Here is a 19,533-nt window from a genome sequence, read left to right on the forward strand (position 1 = left end):
GATTAATAAATCAAAAATCCATTATTAATATTATAAGCTTAAATATCTATCTAAATGCAAATGAATGAAATGAATGAACACTCAGTGGTTCTTTCTCTCTTTTTTTTCTTTTTTTTTTTTTTTTTAGTGCTCTGTTCAACAGCTTTGTCTTGGAGGAAGAACATGGCCACATGATAATTGTCTCTTCTAATTGCAATTTTACAGTTCAACCCTTCACGGCCCATGGATTTTAAGTGGCCTTTAAAGGGCTGTGGCATGTTTTGAATGGGATCGAAGGCTCAGGTGGCTGCAGTAACAGGCAGGAGCTCTCATGTGAGGATTGTTTTGAGTTTCCTGCCTCTCTATCTGTTCAGTCACATCAGCTGCAAGGGGTTAAATCCAGAGGCTGGTTCACTGGAATCAGTTGGAGTTTGGATCCCCAAGATCCGCAGCCTCAGATGGATGACTGTGGACATAGGGAAGGTCCCCCCTGGCCACCCAGCCTTGGAGCAGGAGCATGGAGAGCCTGCAAAAGAGCAAGCTTAAGAGACAGCAGTGTCTTCTGAACAACACCATGGCAGGCTGGCTCGGGCTGTACAGGGAATATGGCAGGGTGATTAACTGCCAGGGAAATGAAGCTGTAAAGCCATTAAGTTGGTCAGAGCTGGGAAATGGGATTTCCTGAGATTCACCCACTTGCACAACTGTCTTATGAGACTGATCAATGGGAAAACCTCCAAGTTAAAGCGAGGGGTGGCAGGAAGGAGAAGATGGGTGCAAAAAAAAGGAACCATACAAGTGTAGCTGGACTTCAGGGTTTCCTCTCTCAGAGTCACCAGTCATTACCTCTACCACATACCAGGCAACAGGTCCAGGGTGTAACCTAAAAAACCTTGCCTCAAGCAGGAGACAATTATCCAAAACCGTGGTGCAAAACCCTTGACAGCTGCAGAGTGCTGTTCAAGTTTGAGGTGAGTGTTCAGGCCTGAAGAATAGGGTTTGCATAGTTTGTCTTTCATCAGGCTTTCCCAGGAGGTGGTAGTGGTAGCAAATCAGCTTTAAAATGTTGCACAAACAGCTTGGCATCTACTGCTACCAGAGCTCACTGGATCGATTCTAACTTTGGAACATCCCCTAGCAGAAATCTGCTGACATAAGCATTTTGGACTTTTCAACTGCTTGAGACTGCAAATGTTGGTTGAAAACACTTGCAGACATGCACGCACACACCCCAACACATACAGAAAGCAGAGTCTTAGCAGCAACGCTTGTACCACCAATCTGCCGGGGTTTTGGAAACCATCCTTGACAACTGAACCACAGCATTGGTGCCAAGAATTTGCCTGCTCAACTCTTAGCTACGAGCCCATCCTTTGATGCCCCAAAGATGCAAGGATTAAAGACTGAAAGCATTCCTAACACCCCACACTCCCAGAGAAACAACAGGCAACCAAACAAGCTGCCGAGCCTTGGGAGCAAGTCCAGCCAGACCTCCCAGGACAAGTCGGAGGTGACTACACTGAACTGGGTGCTGGTTTGCCTCCAGATCAGCAATGGTATTCAAGCCTCTCAAGCCACATTCAGCACTGGGCAACCCTTCATCTTTCTCATACCAGGCACTTTTCAGTGCCAGCTCTGACAGATATGTTGCCAGCCTGAATGCCATCACTCTCCCTCAGGTCCAACCATGTGCAAACTGGAATTTGCTTTTTTCTTGCTCAGATTACAGCTAATTAAATCCAGCTCTGAGCTTGACAGGGAAACACCTCCATCCTTCTGGGCGTAACCCTCTCTCTAGGATGCAGAAAGACAAAACCAATGAGATGGTGTGCGGAGCAGAGAGGGCGTTGGTTCCGACTTCTGCCTTTACTGGCCAAAAAATGGATTTGTATACAAGTGCTTTAATCCCATTCCAGCATGGAGAGACAACAGATTTAGCAGAGCAGGTCAGCTCCTACCCGAGCCTCCTTCTGAGTCTGCTCACCTATACACAACCCTCTCCTCTGGGCTGACCTACACACTCAGTCTGCTCTCTAGCACACAGGTAATATAATAAAATCCCATTTTTTTTAACTCTGTGAAGGTTCACCTGACTGCTGCTATGTGAGGTCAGCATAGCACACAAAGAGCTTCTGCATCCCAATCGTTTTCTAATGCTGGCGGAATTTTCACTACAACCCAGAGGGGCCAGTTCTGACCTGGGCTACAACATGGGTGTGATTTCACAAGCAGGGAGGCCCTCTGGGTTCTTCAGCTTTGCTTTGGATCCACTCATACATGTGAAATTAATCACAGACCAACAAGAACGGTAAGTTGACTGAAAATATGTTGCCTGCCTATGTGTGTATATGCTACTTAATGAAGCATAAAAGAAGAAGAATAGAATAATTTTTCAGATGCTGCATATAATTATTATTATTATTAATCGTAATAATAATAATAAATGCAGAGGTATGTGCCAAATGAATGAGATCTCAAGGAGAGAAACTGACTGTAGGCAGAAAAGATATCAGGTTGGTCCTCAAAAGTCAATGAAGTAAAAACACCATTAAATCAGACACTTTGTATCCTTGTCCATCTCACTCAGGATTTAAGACCACACTTTCAGAGTGTACTTTATTTTTTTTTCTAAGGTGCACACTCTCTGACAACTACTTCCCATATGGGATTTATGGTCCTGACACTTTGTGGTAACTTGGGATATCTTTTTTCCTTGCTGACCTCCGTCACATCGCTCAAAACCTCCTGAACAGCACCAGAAAATGCAGGAATCCTGGTAGAAATCATTTGACTGCATGGCAGCAGCACAACAAATACTTTACTACTGCCGGTCATATTTGCAACAGTGGGCTCTGACTTTGCATTATGGTGCACAATTTGGGATGAGCACTAAAGAAAGCCAAGCACTGCTACGTCAAGCTCAATTTAGGGCAATCTGTGCATGACTCCATGGTCCTGGGTCTTAGCTCATGTGGGAAAATCCAAAATAAGAGGCCACTTCTGCAAAATGTAGGCTGGGGTCAAAATCATCAAAGGGAAATGCAAACACTCCTCCCTGTGAGAAGAAGCACACGTGAACATCTCTGCTTGGACACTGAGAGATGTTTCCCTGGTACACACATATGATGCTCCCAGCATACAGGGCCCTTCATAAACTATACTGACAACACCTGACTGCAGATCTTTAAATATAAGACCCAGTTCAGCTGGCACTAAAAGACAACGTGGTAAGAAGGGATGCATCTGTGAGAAGGAAGAAACACGCCCCACCAGAGTGAAGGACTTTTCCAGCCATGAAAGGGGACACAAGAAAAAACTGAGTAGGGTGAGCAAGGGCTGAGACAGACTGACACATCACTGCTAAAATTGTGATGATTTTACCCCAAAAGCAAACGGGCCCATGAGAGTAAAGAGAAATCCACAGAACTTACCCATCATTTTCATCCCACAGGATGCAGGTCTGGTTGGTGGTTCCCTGCCAGGAGAGAAGAGAGGGAAAAATGAAGCAAATCAGTGCCATGCTGCTTATGAGGTATTTGCGGCGACTAGAATTATATATGCAGGTCCTGTAGAACAGCTTCCTCTACTCTAAACATGGTGTGTCTGTGATACACCAGATGGGCAGTCACAGATCTCAGTCCTTGGAACAGCTTCTTTCACCCTTGGCTTGAAAAGCAAGAAGAAAAGGGGCCTCGGTTTGTTCTGCATCAACACCACTGTAGAAGGATTTAACTTAGCATCTTTCCTGACTCAACCTACTGACATTCTTCTTTTTTCCTCCTCTCACACAGAATCCTTTTGCTGCTCTCTTCTGGAAAGTGGATCAAATACAGCATATGCTTCCGTGGGACATGGTGCTCAGAAGAGCCACAGCCCTTCAGAAGATGGTCAGATGTGTATAAAGACCCCTGAAAGAGGTTTACCACTGACTCCAAGCTGTTTTAGACCACTTTGGAAAATCCTTCCAGGAAAGTCCAAAGCAAAGACACGTCATATCTCATGTACGTGCTGCAGAGTCTCAGGAGGACATCTGTAACCCACAGCAAGAACAGGCATTGGGGTATGTAAATGACCATCACATATATCTGTTTAGGCTTAAGCAGGGGAACCTGGAAGGGTTCCTCGACTGCCTTTTGAAGTGCTGATCACAACGGTAATATTCATGTGTCCAGTTGTATCTGAGGACTGCAAAGAGCATTGCAAGTATTAGTGGAAATAACCTCTTTCCCTCCTCAAGGAAGACGATTGTTATAACCCATTTCTTAATGAACGCACAGTTCTTCTTCCTTGATCATGCCCACAATGAAATAGTGTGAATTTGGGACAAGTATGCCTGTGTTCGCTGTGCAAGCAGTGCTGTCACCCTCTTCCTCTACTGGCAATGCCTGAGCAAAGAGCACGGAGCAGTCAAGGTCTGCAAGGCTAATCCATACAATGCATCCTTGGCAGTGAGCAACAACAGGACACCCACGCCAGGCAAAGAGGTCTCAGGAGCCCAGCAAAACCACCTCCTTCCTTGCACCAACACATTCTTCCCATGCAGAAGCAAACACATCTGCAGGATGGTGCAAGTTTCCAGGAAAGACTTACGTTGTACAGGTGGGAGAATTCAATTTCCAAAGGGGTGAGGAGAGACCGGGGAAATGGCTTCACAGTCACGGAGATGACTTTGGAGTTCAGAATACTGCTGTTCCTGGGAAGAAGAGGGGAAAGAGATGTTTTAAAGAGGACCGAGGGACTTCTGCAGAGCAGTGAATCCCAATGCCTTTGTCATTGATGATACAAGGTTTAGTATGCACAGTGCAAAAGGAGTTGGCCCCATTAATTTAAAAAAATCATCGGAAACACTTGCTGCTGATGGACCTCTCCCTCTGCCCTTTGAGCTCCCCTCTCAGCCACTCTACATTTATTCCTTCAGGAATCAGACCATTTTATGAACCACATGGACCCCTAAAACCGTTGGACTTAGAGGCTGTATCTATGCTAGTAATAAAATGCTCCTGAAGCCATTTTCTGTCCCTGACATGAGGAAACAGAGCTCATTTCGTGTGTTTTCAAAAAAACATCCATTTTCCTTCTCAAAGGCTGGCTTAATTTGCACCGCATTAAGTGTTAGGCAGGAGCATGGTTGCCTTTAACATCATATCTATGGGGCAGTACACAATCCTGTCTGGTTCACTGCTAGAGGCACTGGAGTGCATCTCCATTTTCTGAGGATCAAAGGCAAATGGAAAGAAGCCAAACCTCTATGTGGATGTCTAAATGTCTGTGCCCAGACAAATACTCTAACAAATCTGGCAGCCCTAGGAGATCTGGCTGTTGGGAGAGGCAATAAAGGAAGAGATATCTCCCACACCTGTGCTCCTACTCCCTGGAAAGCCAAACCCTTTGCAGGCACTTTCCTGGACACTGAACATTTAAAAACACAGGGGTTCCTGGTGTTTCTGCAGCAGGAAAAGATTTGGGTGTTTAAATAAACAAAAACTCCCCAAAACCAGCAGTTGCAAATGCTGCCCCTCTAAGTTTACCACAAAGGAATCAGTAGTAGAGTGGTAGCCCAGCATCAGGCTGCTCCCAGCCCTTCCAGCACACGTGGACAAGGAAAATCTTTCCCTATGTAAATGCCCTCCAAATCTCCAGGCATTGGCAAAATCTTTCACCTTTCTTTCTGGGTTTTATCTTCCTTTTACAAAAGAATTACATGGAAAAGACTTGCACCTGCTTAACAGCAACTAGATTGAAAGTGAAAAAAAAAAAAAAAACACAACCAAAAAAACCTTGAAATCATCCACAGATGTGCGAGTGGATACTCAGAAAGCTGTTATTCAACCAACACCAGGTGGAAAAACAAGATTGTTTCAGCAGGGTAAAGAAAAAAAAAAAAAAAAAAAAAAAAGAAACACAACCCACATTTTCCTTAAAAGAATAAAAAAAAAAAAAAAAAAAAGAAGCAATAAAGCACAAATATTGATCTACAAAGGAGCATAAAGGGGAAGTCAATGGGAGCAAATATCAGGTTTAAGCTTTGAAATATAGGCAGTTGTAGATAAGCTAAAAACAGGAGCTGCTGAAAGGTAAACACCAGCGCATGTCTTCATTAGTAGCTGTGTCTGTGAGGGTCAGTTCTTGGTTCAGTGCTGTTGAACATTTGCATGAGCAGCCTGGATGACACAGAAACACCCTTTTGAAGGCTGCGGAGCAGGTGAGAACTGATGCGTTAAACAAAAGCAGAAGTAGTAGTTGCTTTTTCAGCGTGGCAAGTCGTTAGCACAGGGAAATTACTCGTGTGCAGACTGCGGAGGTTGCTTAATGGCCAAAAAATCTCAGCCCAACCAGAAGTTATCCCAGTACATCCAAGAGCCAGGAAGCACATCTGAGCTTGGAGAGTGCAAGGTCTGCGTGCAGAGCTACAGGTTCTGCAACCCAAAATGTACCCAGGGAGACTGACTTCAGGGGAAAGAGCTGTAACAGAAAGGACAGAAGTGATCCTGTGCAGGAACAAGGAGATGTAGAAGGTATTTTCTCTATGCACCCCTCCTTGTCGGGATGCCACTGTTGGGTTGCGCTCAGCTCCACTTTGAGATGGGGAAACAGCAGAGGAGGTCCAAAGGAGAGACACAGAATTGATCCAGGTGCTAGAAAACCAGACAAAAGATTTCTGTTGAAAGGCATGTCTGACAGTTCATTGCATGTGGGGGATTTTTCAGTCGCCCACCAGAAGGCCCAGTGCCTAGAAGTGAAAGTCAGACAAATTCAGCCTTAAAATAAGAGACGGTCTCCTAGCAGAGAAGGTAATTAAGCATCTGAGCAGCTTGCCGGGGGAGGCGAGGGACTCAGCATCACAGGGAATCTTCCAGGAAGAAGATGAGTAGTCTCTCCTAAAAGCATGCTGCAACCCAGCTTCTGGGAAGAAAACAAAACACATCAAGATCTGGCTCGGACAGGAGGTCAGGCGAGCTCAGAGGGCTCCTGCACGGCTGTAAAGGATGTGCAAACAGCTGTAAACATGTTGTTTGGTACATGGGGCTGTCAGGTGCCAGGCTGTTGATTCTCCAATTGTCATCTGTGTCCTCTGCAGTGGTCCCCAGCTGGGACCAAGCACCGCTCACCTCCCTGGCTTGAAAAATCAGGTATGTGTATCCCATCTCAGTTGTCACAGCTGCCTAGAACTGCAGGGTGCTTTGGATCCAAGGGGATAGAGCAACGTGTGGCTCAGATAAGGAATTGCTGCTTGGGGGAGGTAAATTGGGACAATTAGAAATGGCTGGGCTGGTGCTGTTTGCTTGGTTAAATCTACGTTTTTTCTTTTAGGAAAAATCACTCTGCGTTGAATCAATGCAGTCAAATCTTGGGTCCTTAATGCTCATGTGTACCCAGGAAGAGCTGCTCTCCTTTGTGGTCAGAAATATTTTTACACCATAAGCAGGTGCTATACAGCTACATGGTTATTTAAAGGCATTCTCCTTTTTAATGTTATGTCCATTTGCACGGCACTGAGGTAAGAGGTACATTTCTGCTGCTGCTTCTTTTATTATTTTTTATTTTTTTTTTCTTTGACTCTCCACAGGTGATTCAGGACTCCGGATTTCTTTTTTTAAATAAGGACTGTCCTTTAATTAAAGAATGTCTTAAATCAGATCTCCTGTGGGAACGCTGTTCAGAGGCTGTGGCTGCTGCAGCTGCTGGTTATCAGAGCTCATTCATTGCTTGGCCACAGAATGCTGAAATACCGCTGGATCATTTGAGCCAATGATGTTTATTGCCCTTCTGATCTAATTCCCAGTGCTGTAATGGAAGATATTACAGAATACAGTTGGCTGGCTTGCTAATTCCTCTCTGCACTCGCTTGGAGCTCTTGCCATTGCCGGTGCTAAATCTGTAGGTATTTAAATGATTATCGGTGAGGAGAGATGCCCTGGTGTTTATGGTAAATGGGCTCACGATAATCAGTGCAGAACAGATTTAGAAGGTGCCTTAGGATGCTTAATTTACTGCCTCAGTACCAGCCGCGGAAAAAAAAAAAAAAGAGCAAGATAGTGGGAGAGAAAAGGAAAGAAGAAAAGGAAAGGGAGTGCTGAACACAAAAGCTTCGGTGCCAGAGGCAGTTTGCAGCGGCTGGGAACATGGTAGACATGTGCAGCCAGGCGTGCTGCTACTCTCCTCTCTTCTCCCTGAGCCTGTCTTCTGCCGTAATGCTCTCGGAGGGCTCAGCGTGGCTGGCAGCTCTCCAGTAGCTTGGGAGGATCAGGGCAGCTGAGCACCCCCCCCATCTGTCAAGCTCCCCAAAATCCCCCGTGACGAGGATGGCAGTGTGAGAATCCATTTCTGGAGGGCAAAGGGTGGCAGTGGCAGCAGTGCTGTGCCTCCCATCATATCTGGGGTGCTCAGTGCTCCACGTGGGTGGGGAAAACCTTCCTGCCCCTCCAGCAAGCGATGTCTGCGATGCACGAGCCTGCCGCCACCTGAGCATGCAGCACCAGCTGATGGGGGTCAAAACATTTGTACTGCCGAGTCAAAGTCTGTCTCGTCGCACCCCGTGGCCTTTACTATTTCCCTGGAAGACCAGGGCTCTGCAGGCAGAGGGATCAACAGGAAAACCGATCGTTTCCCAGCTGCTCACCTTCCCCAGGCAGCCCCTCTTACCTCTGGAGGGAGAGGATGTTGCCCACGTTCCGGTACAGCACAGTCCCCACCACGAAGACAGAGGAGTCATCTGTCTCTGCAGGACACCAAAGGAAAGGGAAGAAGACAACAGCACTGAGACAATCGGGATGTCACCTGTCCCCATGGAACACCCAGGTGCAGGATTAGGCCTCGCGTAGATGGGTCCCTGTAGGGGCATGGCCAATGTCAGCATCACTGTGGTGGGACTCAGTGCCTGCTGCCACCATACCAGGTCCCCACTGGTCCCAAGGAAGGGCTCAGAGCATTTGGGGTGACCCAGCACCCCAGGCGTCTGCCTTTATGCCAAATGATCGGCCTGGCGCTCCCACACTCAGAAATCCCACTAATCCCTCTGACAGCACCACAGTGGGCAAATCTGCAGGGTGGAAAGGTCTCTTACAGCCACCCAGAGGCATTCGGACCTGTCGGTAGCTATCAAGCCATCAAAGAGAAGAGCTGAGTTTGGCCAACAAGGGCAGCAGAGAAGGGGAGATGTCTCACTGTGCCCGGTCCGACCCCACAACTTGTGCACTGCCTTGGGAGGCTGTGAGGGTCGTGGTCCCAGATGAGCCTCTGAATCATTTCTGTGACCTCTGGACATGTCACTTGACCATCTCCTCCTCCTCCTCGCAGTACCCAGCTGCAAAAAAGCAAGAACTTCCCCGGAAAAACCACAAGTGGCAGAGGCAGCCCAGTAGTTGACTTTTCAGGGGGAGAAAAAGCAAGTGACTGGGTGAAAAGAAATGCTGAGGAAGCCTGGGGAAGGACCCTGAGGTGGGGTTTCTCTGATGTCTCGTACTGAGGTTGAACTTACAGCATGCCTACTCTATCGGTGCAGGGCAGACACAACTCTGCATGTCTGTCCTCTTCTTTGTCAAACTGGGCTCAAGTGGGATAGCTGGTGAAAACGTAACTTGGAGAGACTGACAGACAGGCTTGCAGAACAATTGCATAAGCCTTGCTTCTTTAGGAAATCCAGCACAGCCTTTTGGCCTTTCCTGTGAATCCCTATGCACACAAAGATCCTGCTGCCTTCAAAGAGAGTTTTCCCCCTTTGTGCTCAGAGGATGCAGTAGCGCATTTACGGAAGAAATGTGTGCTCCTATGAGACTGTGAGCAAGCAAAACCCTAAGCCCCACAGTCTGGGTTATCACAGCACCCTCCCAAGAAGGCAAAGGATCCTGGCTGTAATAGAGGTGGAGGCTTGTCTCTTTTGGTCTGGGACAGATCTTTAATAATGCAGCTGACCATCAATCATGGTATACAAAAATTAAACACTCTGATGTGCTACCCAGATGAAACAGCATTGCCTTTTGGTCATGTAACCTCTCCTCAGCATTGTTCACTCACCGACAGCACTGGCACACCCTGCAGCTCAAGGGGACACACCCAACTAAATAAATTAGTGTTGACCGACTGAAATCAACTGTGCAAAGTCAGCTTCCAGCAGTGAGGGGGTCTGGTTTTGGTCTCACTAAGCTGCCTGGCTCCATCACTTTGCTCAGGATAATTGCCCCTATTCGCTGGGGCCAAAGAAAGGTGAGGATCAAAACTAATAGAGGTGCATCTTCACCGTCAATCACTGAATAAACCCTCAAAAAGGTATCACCAGCACAGGATATTGAACAAAGCAGAGGCAGTAGAGCCCTGGGTGGTACTCAGGAAACCATGGAGAGGTGAAGACCAATGGGAAGTTGCTTTTTCAGGGTAGATGTCACCTTTTGTTTCCACAGTGACTATTGCTCAGGGAACCTACAGCAGCTCTATGTGAGAATGTTTCTAACAGAAATCTGGAAAACAGCACCATGGGGAGGCGGATAAGGCCTCTAGGACAACCCTCAGCCCCAGAGCAGGATCATCTCTGCCTGTGTCTGGTGCCAGCAGTTTGTCCAACAAGCTATTAAAGGTTTCCAAATGTGAAGGTTCCACAAGCTTTTCAAACAAGCTGTAGTAAACATGCTCCAGCTTCTCCCAGGAAGATAATGCTGTTTCAAGTCACTACAAAAGACAATGAGTGCTGCACATGATCCTTGCTCTGCCAGTGACTCACTGTTTACTCTTGGGGCTGTCACTTAACTGTTCTTGGCCTCAGATTCCCTAAGTAGAAATAATGGCTGTGTTGTTTCCATCCCCAGTAAGGAAGCCCATGACAAGAGGTCCTGGTATGACAAGAAGAAGCCAAAGGTCTTCTGACATCAACAACTCACAGTCTCCAGCCCCTGTCCCAAGGAAAGACAGCACAGCCTGATGCAGCAGCCAGCAGCTTGCTCTCTCAAAGCCACTAGTGCCACATACATCCCTGGGGCATCTAGAAGGAAAATCCACCATTTCCCAGCAATAAGCCAAACTTAGGGTCCTGCTTTTGAAAACTCACAGCTCAATCCTGCTAAACGCTAAGGCTCTCCGCCAGAAGATGAGCACCTTAAGTGTGTTGGTTCCTGGGACTCACATCCCAGTGAAGGCTGGGGGCTCCAGCAGAGCATCTCAGAACCTTTCAGGTTCCCTTTCAGATCTGACAGTGAGGCCAGCTTGGATGATGCACCCAGCACTCCCGCCGCCCCACTGTGGCTCATATCCATGCCCTGCTGTGGAGCCAGCGACCTCAGTGATAAATGCCCATGCATTTTATTTCCGAGGCCAGGAGATTTCAAACACCTGCCATAAAGCCACAGTCTAGCAAAGCTTGTCCATGCAGCAGACCCAGACCCATCAGTTGCTCAGCCTTACGTGCTGACCTCCAGCTCCTTACTCTTAGATGACCTTACCAGGGTTGGATCCAGTCTTGGAGGACAGCTACAGCATTGTTTTCCTATATGGTCATGGTGATAGGTGCCCCTATTGCACCTGCCTTTCTTGAGCAGATTAACCATTCTTATATGGTACCCACAGAGACAACTACCATACACTACCCCTAAAGACAACTCAGAATGTTCAGGGAAGCCTGAGAGACTCATTTCAGCACCCAACACGTCCTGCACAGGACTGCAGACTCAGCACTCCCATGCATCAATGACAGAGTGACTCAGAAGACATGGAGATGTTTCCATTTCTTCTCAGGTTCAGAAGCCTTGGAAGAAGCAATTGTCAGTGCAGTGTCATTCTGAGTTATTGTGACAACCCCTGCTCTTCTCTAAATATGCTGCATATTTAGAATACATACACCCACATCCAGGCACTAAGCTTGCCCCTGAACATTTGCAAGGTGTTTAGGTTTGACTCTTGGTCTGGCCATATCTGAAAGTCTTACTTTCACTCAGAAATGCTCATAGTGACCAAGATTTTGTGAGCAAATCCAGCTGAGCTGGAAGGAGAATTTGAAGACCAGCCAAATGGAAGAAACCTCTCTTAGAAAAAGAAGAAATTTTCTTTTAAAGTGACCTGCCTGTGCTGCCTACCTGTCAGCCCTGAAGACAGGATGCTCTTGGAAACAGTGACCTTGTCCTCCGAGTTCTTGGCCCAATCCACCATGCCCCTCCAGCCTTTCATGGGGAAAGTGATGTCAGTGGCTGCATTAGCAGGCAGTTTGTGAATGCCGAGGACTAGAGGGAAACAAGAAATAAAACCAGTCAGCAAAACCAGCCTCAACAAATTCACGTGTGCTGAAAAGCCCATTGGAGGCAATAGTGGGAAATCAGGTAGCAGAACGAGTGATGCTAGATCTTGATAGCTACAGGAGCAATGCTATCTTCAGGTGATGTCTATGCATGAAGGAAGATGAGACTAACTGTTAGGGCTCATGCTTCTGTTCACTGAAAATGACCTGCCTGCACTAAACCTGGCAGAAGAGAGGTCAGTCTACTCCAGCGTCCTGTCTCCAGGAGTGGCCAGCAGCAGCTGCTAAGAAGAAGTGTGAGAAAGAACATAGCAAGACATCTCTTGGCCTGTCCTCTCAGCTTCCAGCAATCTGCAGGACTTCCTCAGCTAGTGGCTGTATCCGGATCATCAACTTTAACAGCCACCAATGGACCTTTCCTTTGTGCATTTTCCTAATCCCATCATGAATCCATCTGTACTTTTTGGCTTCTGCAACATCCTCTGGCAACAAGTTCCATATTGTGATTGTGCATACAGCATAAATCAAATACTGCCTGCTGTTTGCTTGCTGCCTGATCACTTCATTGGCTGCTGTGCAGCTCTTGTGTTAAAAAAATAAAAGGAAGCAACTAATTCTGCCCAGTTTGTCATCTGTTCTCCATTCATGGCTCTATAGATATTTCTCAGTTCTCTCTGTAGACATTTCTTCCTCACACTGAAGTCCTAATTTATTTGGAGAGAAGCCACCCCATATTTATGATCATCCATGTCTTTCCCCAGATCTTTTAATGTTCCACCACCTGATGCCTTTCCTCCTTCCCTCCCTACAGCCCAGGTTACACATATTGCACAGTAATTACAGCTTCCTGGGCTTTCTACCCAACATGGGGAGTGCAAATCAACTCACCCAGATTGTCCGTCACTTGGTAGGAATCCCGGAAATCTTTCATGCGAAAGCCAATGACATCAATGAAATCCTCCACAAGCCTGAACAACTCCTTGGCATTTGGCCCTATCTGCAGAGAGAGGGAGAATATTTAATAGCACATATATTAATGAGCACAGCATGAGTTTCTCTGAGAGCAAAGGTTTCTGTCCTCACACGTGTACTAGAAGTATACATTGGATATAATGGAGTATTATGGAGCTGTGAAGAATGAGGACTGAGATATCCTAAAAGGAAACCTAGAAAAATAAAAAGAAAGGGACAAGAAATAATAATATGATATTCAGATTGATAAAAGGGCAATATCTCAAAGCAAAGTAAAGGGAAAAATCTGAGACTCTGGAGCAGGAGAAAACCTACCCATCTCTTTTCCTTCCCTAGGATTACCTCTACTATCAATAACCCCATTCAGAACAGATAAGATACTGCTGATGTCCATTATGGTCCTGTTCCTGTAGTTAACGCAAGAAGAGAAACGTACTAGGACAGACTCTCAGCACTCATTATTTAATGTAGCTCCACTTTCTTTCCAGGTCCACTCACTGGAGTATTTGGCCCAACCTAGCTATCAACAAGCCAGAGGCATTTGCAACTGCACATCCAGAGACATCATGCAAGAGAGTGAAGATGTGTTCATGTTGATATATCGAAGCTTTGCCCCTTCTCAAATTCTGAGGGCCTTAGACTTCCCTGGCACTCAAATATTGTGATACTTGGCCTGAGAAACATATTTGGGCTACTTCTGATCATCTCTATATATTACCGAGAAGGAGCCCACAAAACATTACCTCCACCAGGATAGTTAATTTTGCTATCATCCCACTGAAAGCATCCACACCAAAGGACTTATATGGTCTCATGTTGAATCTCAGGCACCAGATCACATAATCCTACCTAGAAAAACATCACTGTCTGGTTTTGTGCTTTCCTGTTTTGCTAGAAGGATCTCATTCTCCAGATAACCAAGTTGTTTATTCCTGGGCCCAGGCTGTCTTTTTTGTCTCTTCATTTCTTTCCTGTTGCTTCCTCAATGATAAAGATATTTGCAATAACTCCTCTTTGCCTGATTCTTACTAGGCTAACACAAGGCTGTTCAACAATAACTAGTTTTCCAGTAACAGATTTCATAGAAGATAATCCACTTTAAATGAGCTGTTCTGTCTACCTGTCTTTTCCTCAAAGCACATTTGCCTACAGGGTTTTATCGAATACCACGAGAGACCCGAGAAAAGCAATTCAGCTTTTTGCATCTCTTCTTATATTTTTCCACCACTTTCACAGCATTTTCGGTTCCTCACCATAATGCAGACCTCTTGAGGCAGCTGAGCAGAGCTGAAGGGACATCTGGGGACAAGAAGGACAGCAGGATGGGATGGAGGCAGAAGGAAGGCTGAGCTGTCAAGTGTAAGGGCAACGAGCACAGGGGTGGCCATGCGTGTCTCTCTCTCTGTCTATCCAAGGAAGCTTGGTAAGACTAAAACTGTGTCAGATTCAGATCAAAAAGTCCTGCCAGTACAGCAGGTGCACACATAAGGAGGAGAAGTGAGGAAGCTATTTTTAATAGGAACTTTTATGTTCTATTACAGAATGAAATCACAAGGTCAAACTAACTCCATGCTACACTGGCCATTGCCTTTCAGGCTTTTATCATTTAATAGCCAGCATAATCTCCTCAAAAAAAAAAAAAAAAAAAAAACCACAAAAACGTGATAGCCCTTCTCTGAATACTTTTCTATGTTGCTTGGGTTTTTATTTTCCTTAAACAACATCTCTGCCTGGGGATGGGCACAAGGGCACTGGGGATGTGAGACTGCAATGAAGTTGGGTTTACTTTTAGTGAGCAAATTGGGAGTCAAAGAACTTGTTTTAAAAGAACTGGTTGATCTTGCAAAACATGGGGCATGAGTTTGGTCCAGCAGTTTTGAGGGAGAATGACAGAGACTGCTGAAAGCTCTGCTGTCACCCAGTTCATGAAGATTTCTGTGTCCTAAAGTCATGGTGTTGGGCTGTCATCTTGGTTCCCACTAAAATACATGCCAGGCAAACATCCTCCTCACAATAGTCCCACTCCTCGTGTAGGTTACGGTGATGCTGACAGCAGGCTGGGCTGTATCTATCTACAGGTGCAAAGAGCAGATTGTACAGGGAAAGCCACTGGGAATGAATTGCCACAGACAGCAAGCTGCAGCTGTTTTTAAGGGCTTAAACAGGGTTTCCCTGTTGTCATGACAACTTGGCAGTCTCCTCTACTCTGTGCTGAAAAGTGTACATGCACCTGTAGGTTTGAAAATGAGTATTTGGTCACAGATTCACAGAACCACAGAATGGTTGATTTTGGAAGGGACCTCGGAGCTCATCTGGCCCAACCTGCCTGTTCAAGGAGGGCCACCTGGAGCCAGTTCCACAGGAAAGTGTTCAGATGGTCTTCCATCCTGCCTGGAGCCAGACCATGTCATCCTCTTCCAAATGCAATGGGGAAACACCAGATCTCATGGAGAAAAGAGGAGAACAGGTTCACAAGAGTATTCAGCTCCTGGTGGAGTTTCTGTTGGAGGAAATGTGTTCAGGTTCCTGTCCCGCATTCTGGAATGTCAATTGTGCCAGCAGAGGACTTCCCTGGTTGTTGTGAATATAACTGGACTCTGAGTTTTCTTTTTGAGCTGTGTGACTTTTTCTTGTTTGTTACTTCCAGACCTCTCTGAGACATTTTGCAGCAGCAAGAGGTTGTTAAAAAGGAGCTGCCATGTTCTGACACATACCTCTGGGTACCTTCCATGGGAATGATCTCTCAAACAGGCTTAGTTGTATTCCTCGTCGAGGTTATTTTGCAAGATGAGCTGTGTTCCAAGGTACAAAACTAAAGAATGGATGTGGAAGGAATGAGCTTTATCATGGGCCCATCCACTAGAGCTGCTGCTCTGGAGCAGAACTATTTCACTCTGATGTAATTCCCAAAAGCTGCAGTGAGATGACAGCATCGAGCAGCCCAAGGACTTGCCAAGGGAATGGCAAAGGGACAAGGAATAGGTCTGACACAGGCCAAAGCAGAGAGTTCAGCTGGTTCAGAATAGACAAGAGCCAAATAAGGCACAGATAGAAAACCAAACAACACCTTTCCCCAGTACATGATAGTTTAGCTACAGAATTATTCAGCAGGGTCCCCAACATTGAGAGGAGAGACATAAAGTAAAATATAACTGAAACCTTGCTCAGTTTATGCTGAGCAGAACCAGAAGCTCATCTGAGCAGAGCCCAGCTCTGAACTATGAAAATCCTGCTTCTCTTGCATCTTTTTAGACAAGAACTCAAACCCATGTAATCCCATTTCTTTATCTTGGCAAGAAGAAAGAGTGGAATTATAGCAAGCCAGCAGGGTTATCAACTCCAAACCAAGCCTGACCTCTGAGAGCTATCCAAAATTTGGTATTCACCACCAGTCTTTCACTCACACAGAGACTCTGGCTTAGAGCTGAAATCCTGTGGCTTACTGAGTTACTCCACAAATATGACTCAGCCTGGCACTAAGTTCACCCGCGTGACCAATTGCTTGAATTGGCTGATTAGCAGTCAACTCCAAAGCTGACCACAGCTGACTATGTCTGAGTTGTGTGTCTCTGATGATAAGGATTTATCCAAGAACAACATTGGAGGATGGAGATATTTCGTGATCTGTGGCTGAAACAGATGTATGTTGCACACAACACATCATGGGCAAGAAGAGCTAGCAGGTCATGTAGACATTTGGAAATTTCCATTGACATGGTTTAAGCCTATGCTGAAAGTCTGTTTTGTTTCAGGGAAGGTGCTGAAGGTTCATACCAGCTGAGCTTCCTCCCATTTTTCCCGGTTATCCTCCGATAAAAGATTGCTGATGATCTGGACAAAGTTCTGGAGAAGGGAGACAAAAGAGGAAAAAAGAGGTGGTTAGCCAAACGTATCCCAGGATAGGAAGGACACAGTGATGCATGAGAAACACGTGAGAATCAGCCATGCTCCAAGAGGATTTTCATGGCCCCATTCCAAAAGGGTCCCACAGCATTTCACAGGCTTTGACCCACCATGGATGTTAATGGCAAAACAGGTTGTAGTAAGGCCTTTTTCCCAAGGCCTTCACTTCAACTACTGTATCTGATAAGGTGTTGGACTGTGAATTTGTCTTGCATCCATTAATGAAGTTTTTTAAGAACAGATTAGGCAGATATCTGTCAGAAACTGTTTAAAAACAGATGATCTTGCTTTATATAAAAACCTTCCTATCCCATTTTCTACTATTTGTTCTTTCCAGCATAGGAAAACCTTATGATCCTCTTTACTCTATGACCAGGCAAGAGAAGCAGTGATGGATCAAGAGGGTGTTATGCACGGTGGTAACTTTGCAGCGCACCATGAGAAGGAGGGAGAGAAGATATTTCAAGACCATTGATTTTTTTCTCTAGTTTTACCACCCATTGCAGATCCTGTAGGATCAGTTTAATGTTTCAAGTCATGTGGTGATGACCTGTCCCAAGAGTATATCTTGTAGCCACTCTGCATACAACAGCTGAAAGTAAAGCCCTGGGATGAGAAGCTATCAAGACATTCTCCCACGTCAACATCCAGCTACCCGATACCACAGGATCATCTTACTTCTAGTTATTAGACTGAAATCCCTTCCAAATAGTGTTCTCATAACAATTAGATTCCACAGAAAAGTGCTATCAGGTTGAAATAGTTCAGAGTGACTTTGGTTTTCAAGTTCTTACTTTATAATCCAGGGAAACCACTCTGAAAGGAGTTTGTTAACACACAAATACACTTCACTTGGGCAGAAAATACTCTGGCTTATCATCAGCATTATATCAGCTACAAAGGACGTAATCAAATCTTGAGCCCTGTGCATGCACACACACACTGGTAACCTAGACTTGGTCTCCAGGGTATGCATCTCAGCTCACCTGCACGTCACCAGAGGTTGGGCTATGATAAGCCCTACGGAAGATCTCTGTCATGTTCCTGAGTACGTCGATGGTGGACAGCAAGTCTCCACTGTAGCTGGTCCCATCCTGGGAGATTTCCACGAGGTTTTGGAGCACTTCTGACAGACCATCTCCCATCAACCCACGCTGAGCTTTGGAAAGATGTTCCCTGGTCTGAGAAACAGAAACATGACAAACACTTTAGGGACAGTCAAAGTCCGGTTAATGAGCTCAGTGAAGGGATTGCCGGGGGAAGGTTTTTGTCCTTCCTTGTAATTCAGAATATGACATTTTTTTTGCTGGCCTGAGAGCCTGTGATATTTTTAAAATGGTAGGAGAACAGAAGTGAAAGTTTCTATATGCCCACAAAGCAAATGTTCTGTGTAGGTTCAGAAGGTGTTATTTTACTACACAGACATTGTTCTGTTCATAATCCTAGGCCAGCTAAGAGAAGATTTTTGCCCCAAGACCTTGTTTTCTTATAACTAATTTGGAACAACTGTAGGAGAGACTTTAGCTTGTTCTGAACAGGAGAGGACAGTTCTCATAAAGACAATGCCAATTTATAGCAAGCCATAAGAGATCATCAGAAATTCATCACAACAGTGAATTTAAGACTAACAAAAGAGAAATGGCTTATTTAAAACTGATATAGTCACATCAGTTCTCACTGATAATATGATATGAGAGACCTGGTAGGACCTGGATTCTGCCAAGCTAGATATTAAAATATGCAGTAAGGAACCATCCCTTGTCCATGGAGTTCCCATGCATCACAAGTTAAGCAGACAAAAATAGTAAGAGAAAAGCAGGGCAGAGCTAACACCTCCATTTCACATGGAAATGCTGCTTTCCTTCTTTCTTTGTAACTATAGCAGTGTAAAAGGCATTTGGGGGAATCTCAAACCTGCTGAGATGAGAAGTCAGTCTGCCTTACCATCATCTGTATGTTCCTGTAATCAATAGAAACACACTTGATGTATGTTGGAGGCTCCCAATAAGCTATTCCTTCTTCATCTAAAATGCATCTTCGAAGGATCAGCCCTGGAAGAGAAAGAAACAAATACGGAAATGAGGACAGCAGGATGAAAAGCCAAGCACCTTCATGAAGGTCACCCAGAAGTGGTCAGTGCATCCATGTAGGCACACCTGTAAGCACAGCAGGGACATCTGCAGATGCCTGAAAAACACGTGCAAGCATCTAGGAGAGATTATTTTTATTTTCTTCTCCCGCATTTTCTTATTGAGGTGCAGGCCAGCAAAAGGAAATTGGAATGAAAACAAAACCTAACAAATCGGACATAGCTAATCAAGGTGAAAGAAGGTTTCTTCTACCGCAGAGGGCAGAAGTCCCACAAGCTCAGGAAGCCCCATGAGCCTCCCCAGGTGGCATGGTCTGGTACTGGCTACTAAACCAGCCACAGTGACTTGTGCTGCCTGCACAGTCTCAAGGAG

General features: G+C 45.6%; 1 protein-coding gene across 9 annotated transcripts in view; it reads right to left on the reverse strand.

Annotated features, from left to right (window-relative positions):
* Nucleotides 1-19,533, reverse strand: part of ADGRB1 (adhesion G protein-coupled receptor B1) — a 280,012-nt gene that overhangs the window by 112,628 nt on the left and 147,851 nt on the right. For all 9 annotated transcript variants that reach the window (XM_042785910.1, XM_042785909.1, XM_042785908.1 and 6 more), the window contains 8 exons: nt 19,016-19,122; nt 18,058-18,252; nt 16,943-17,011; nt 13,085-13,193; nt 12,039-12,182; nt 8,623-8,698; nt 4,570-4,672; nt 3,411-3,454 (listed from right to left, as the gene is read on the reverse strand). In XM_042785910.1, coding sequence (XP_042641844.1) covers nt 3,411-3,454; nt 4,570-4,672; nt 8,623-8,698; nt 12,039-12,182; nt 13,085-13,193; nt 16,943-17,011; nt 18,058-18,252; nt 19,016-19,122 — 847 coding nt within the window. The remainder of the gene's footprint in view (nt 1-3,410; nt 3,455-4,569; nt 4,673-8,622; nt 8,699-12,038; nt 12,183-13,084; nt 13,194-16,942; nt 17,012-18,057; nt 18,253-19,015; nt 19,123-19,533) is intronic.

Source organism: Tyto alba, unplaced genomic scaffold (genome assembly GCF_018691265.1).
Source record: "Tyto alba isolate M040663 unplaced genomic scaffold, T.alba_DEE_v4.0 Super-Scaffold_9, whole genome shotgun sequence".
Lineage (NCBI taxonomy): Eukaryota > Metazoa > Chordata > Aves > Strigiformes > Tytonidae > Tyto > Tyto alba.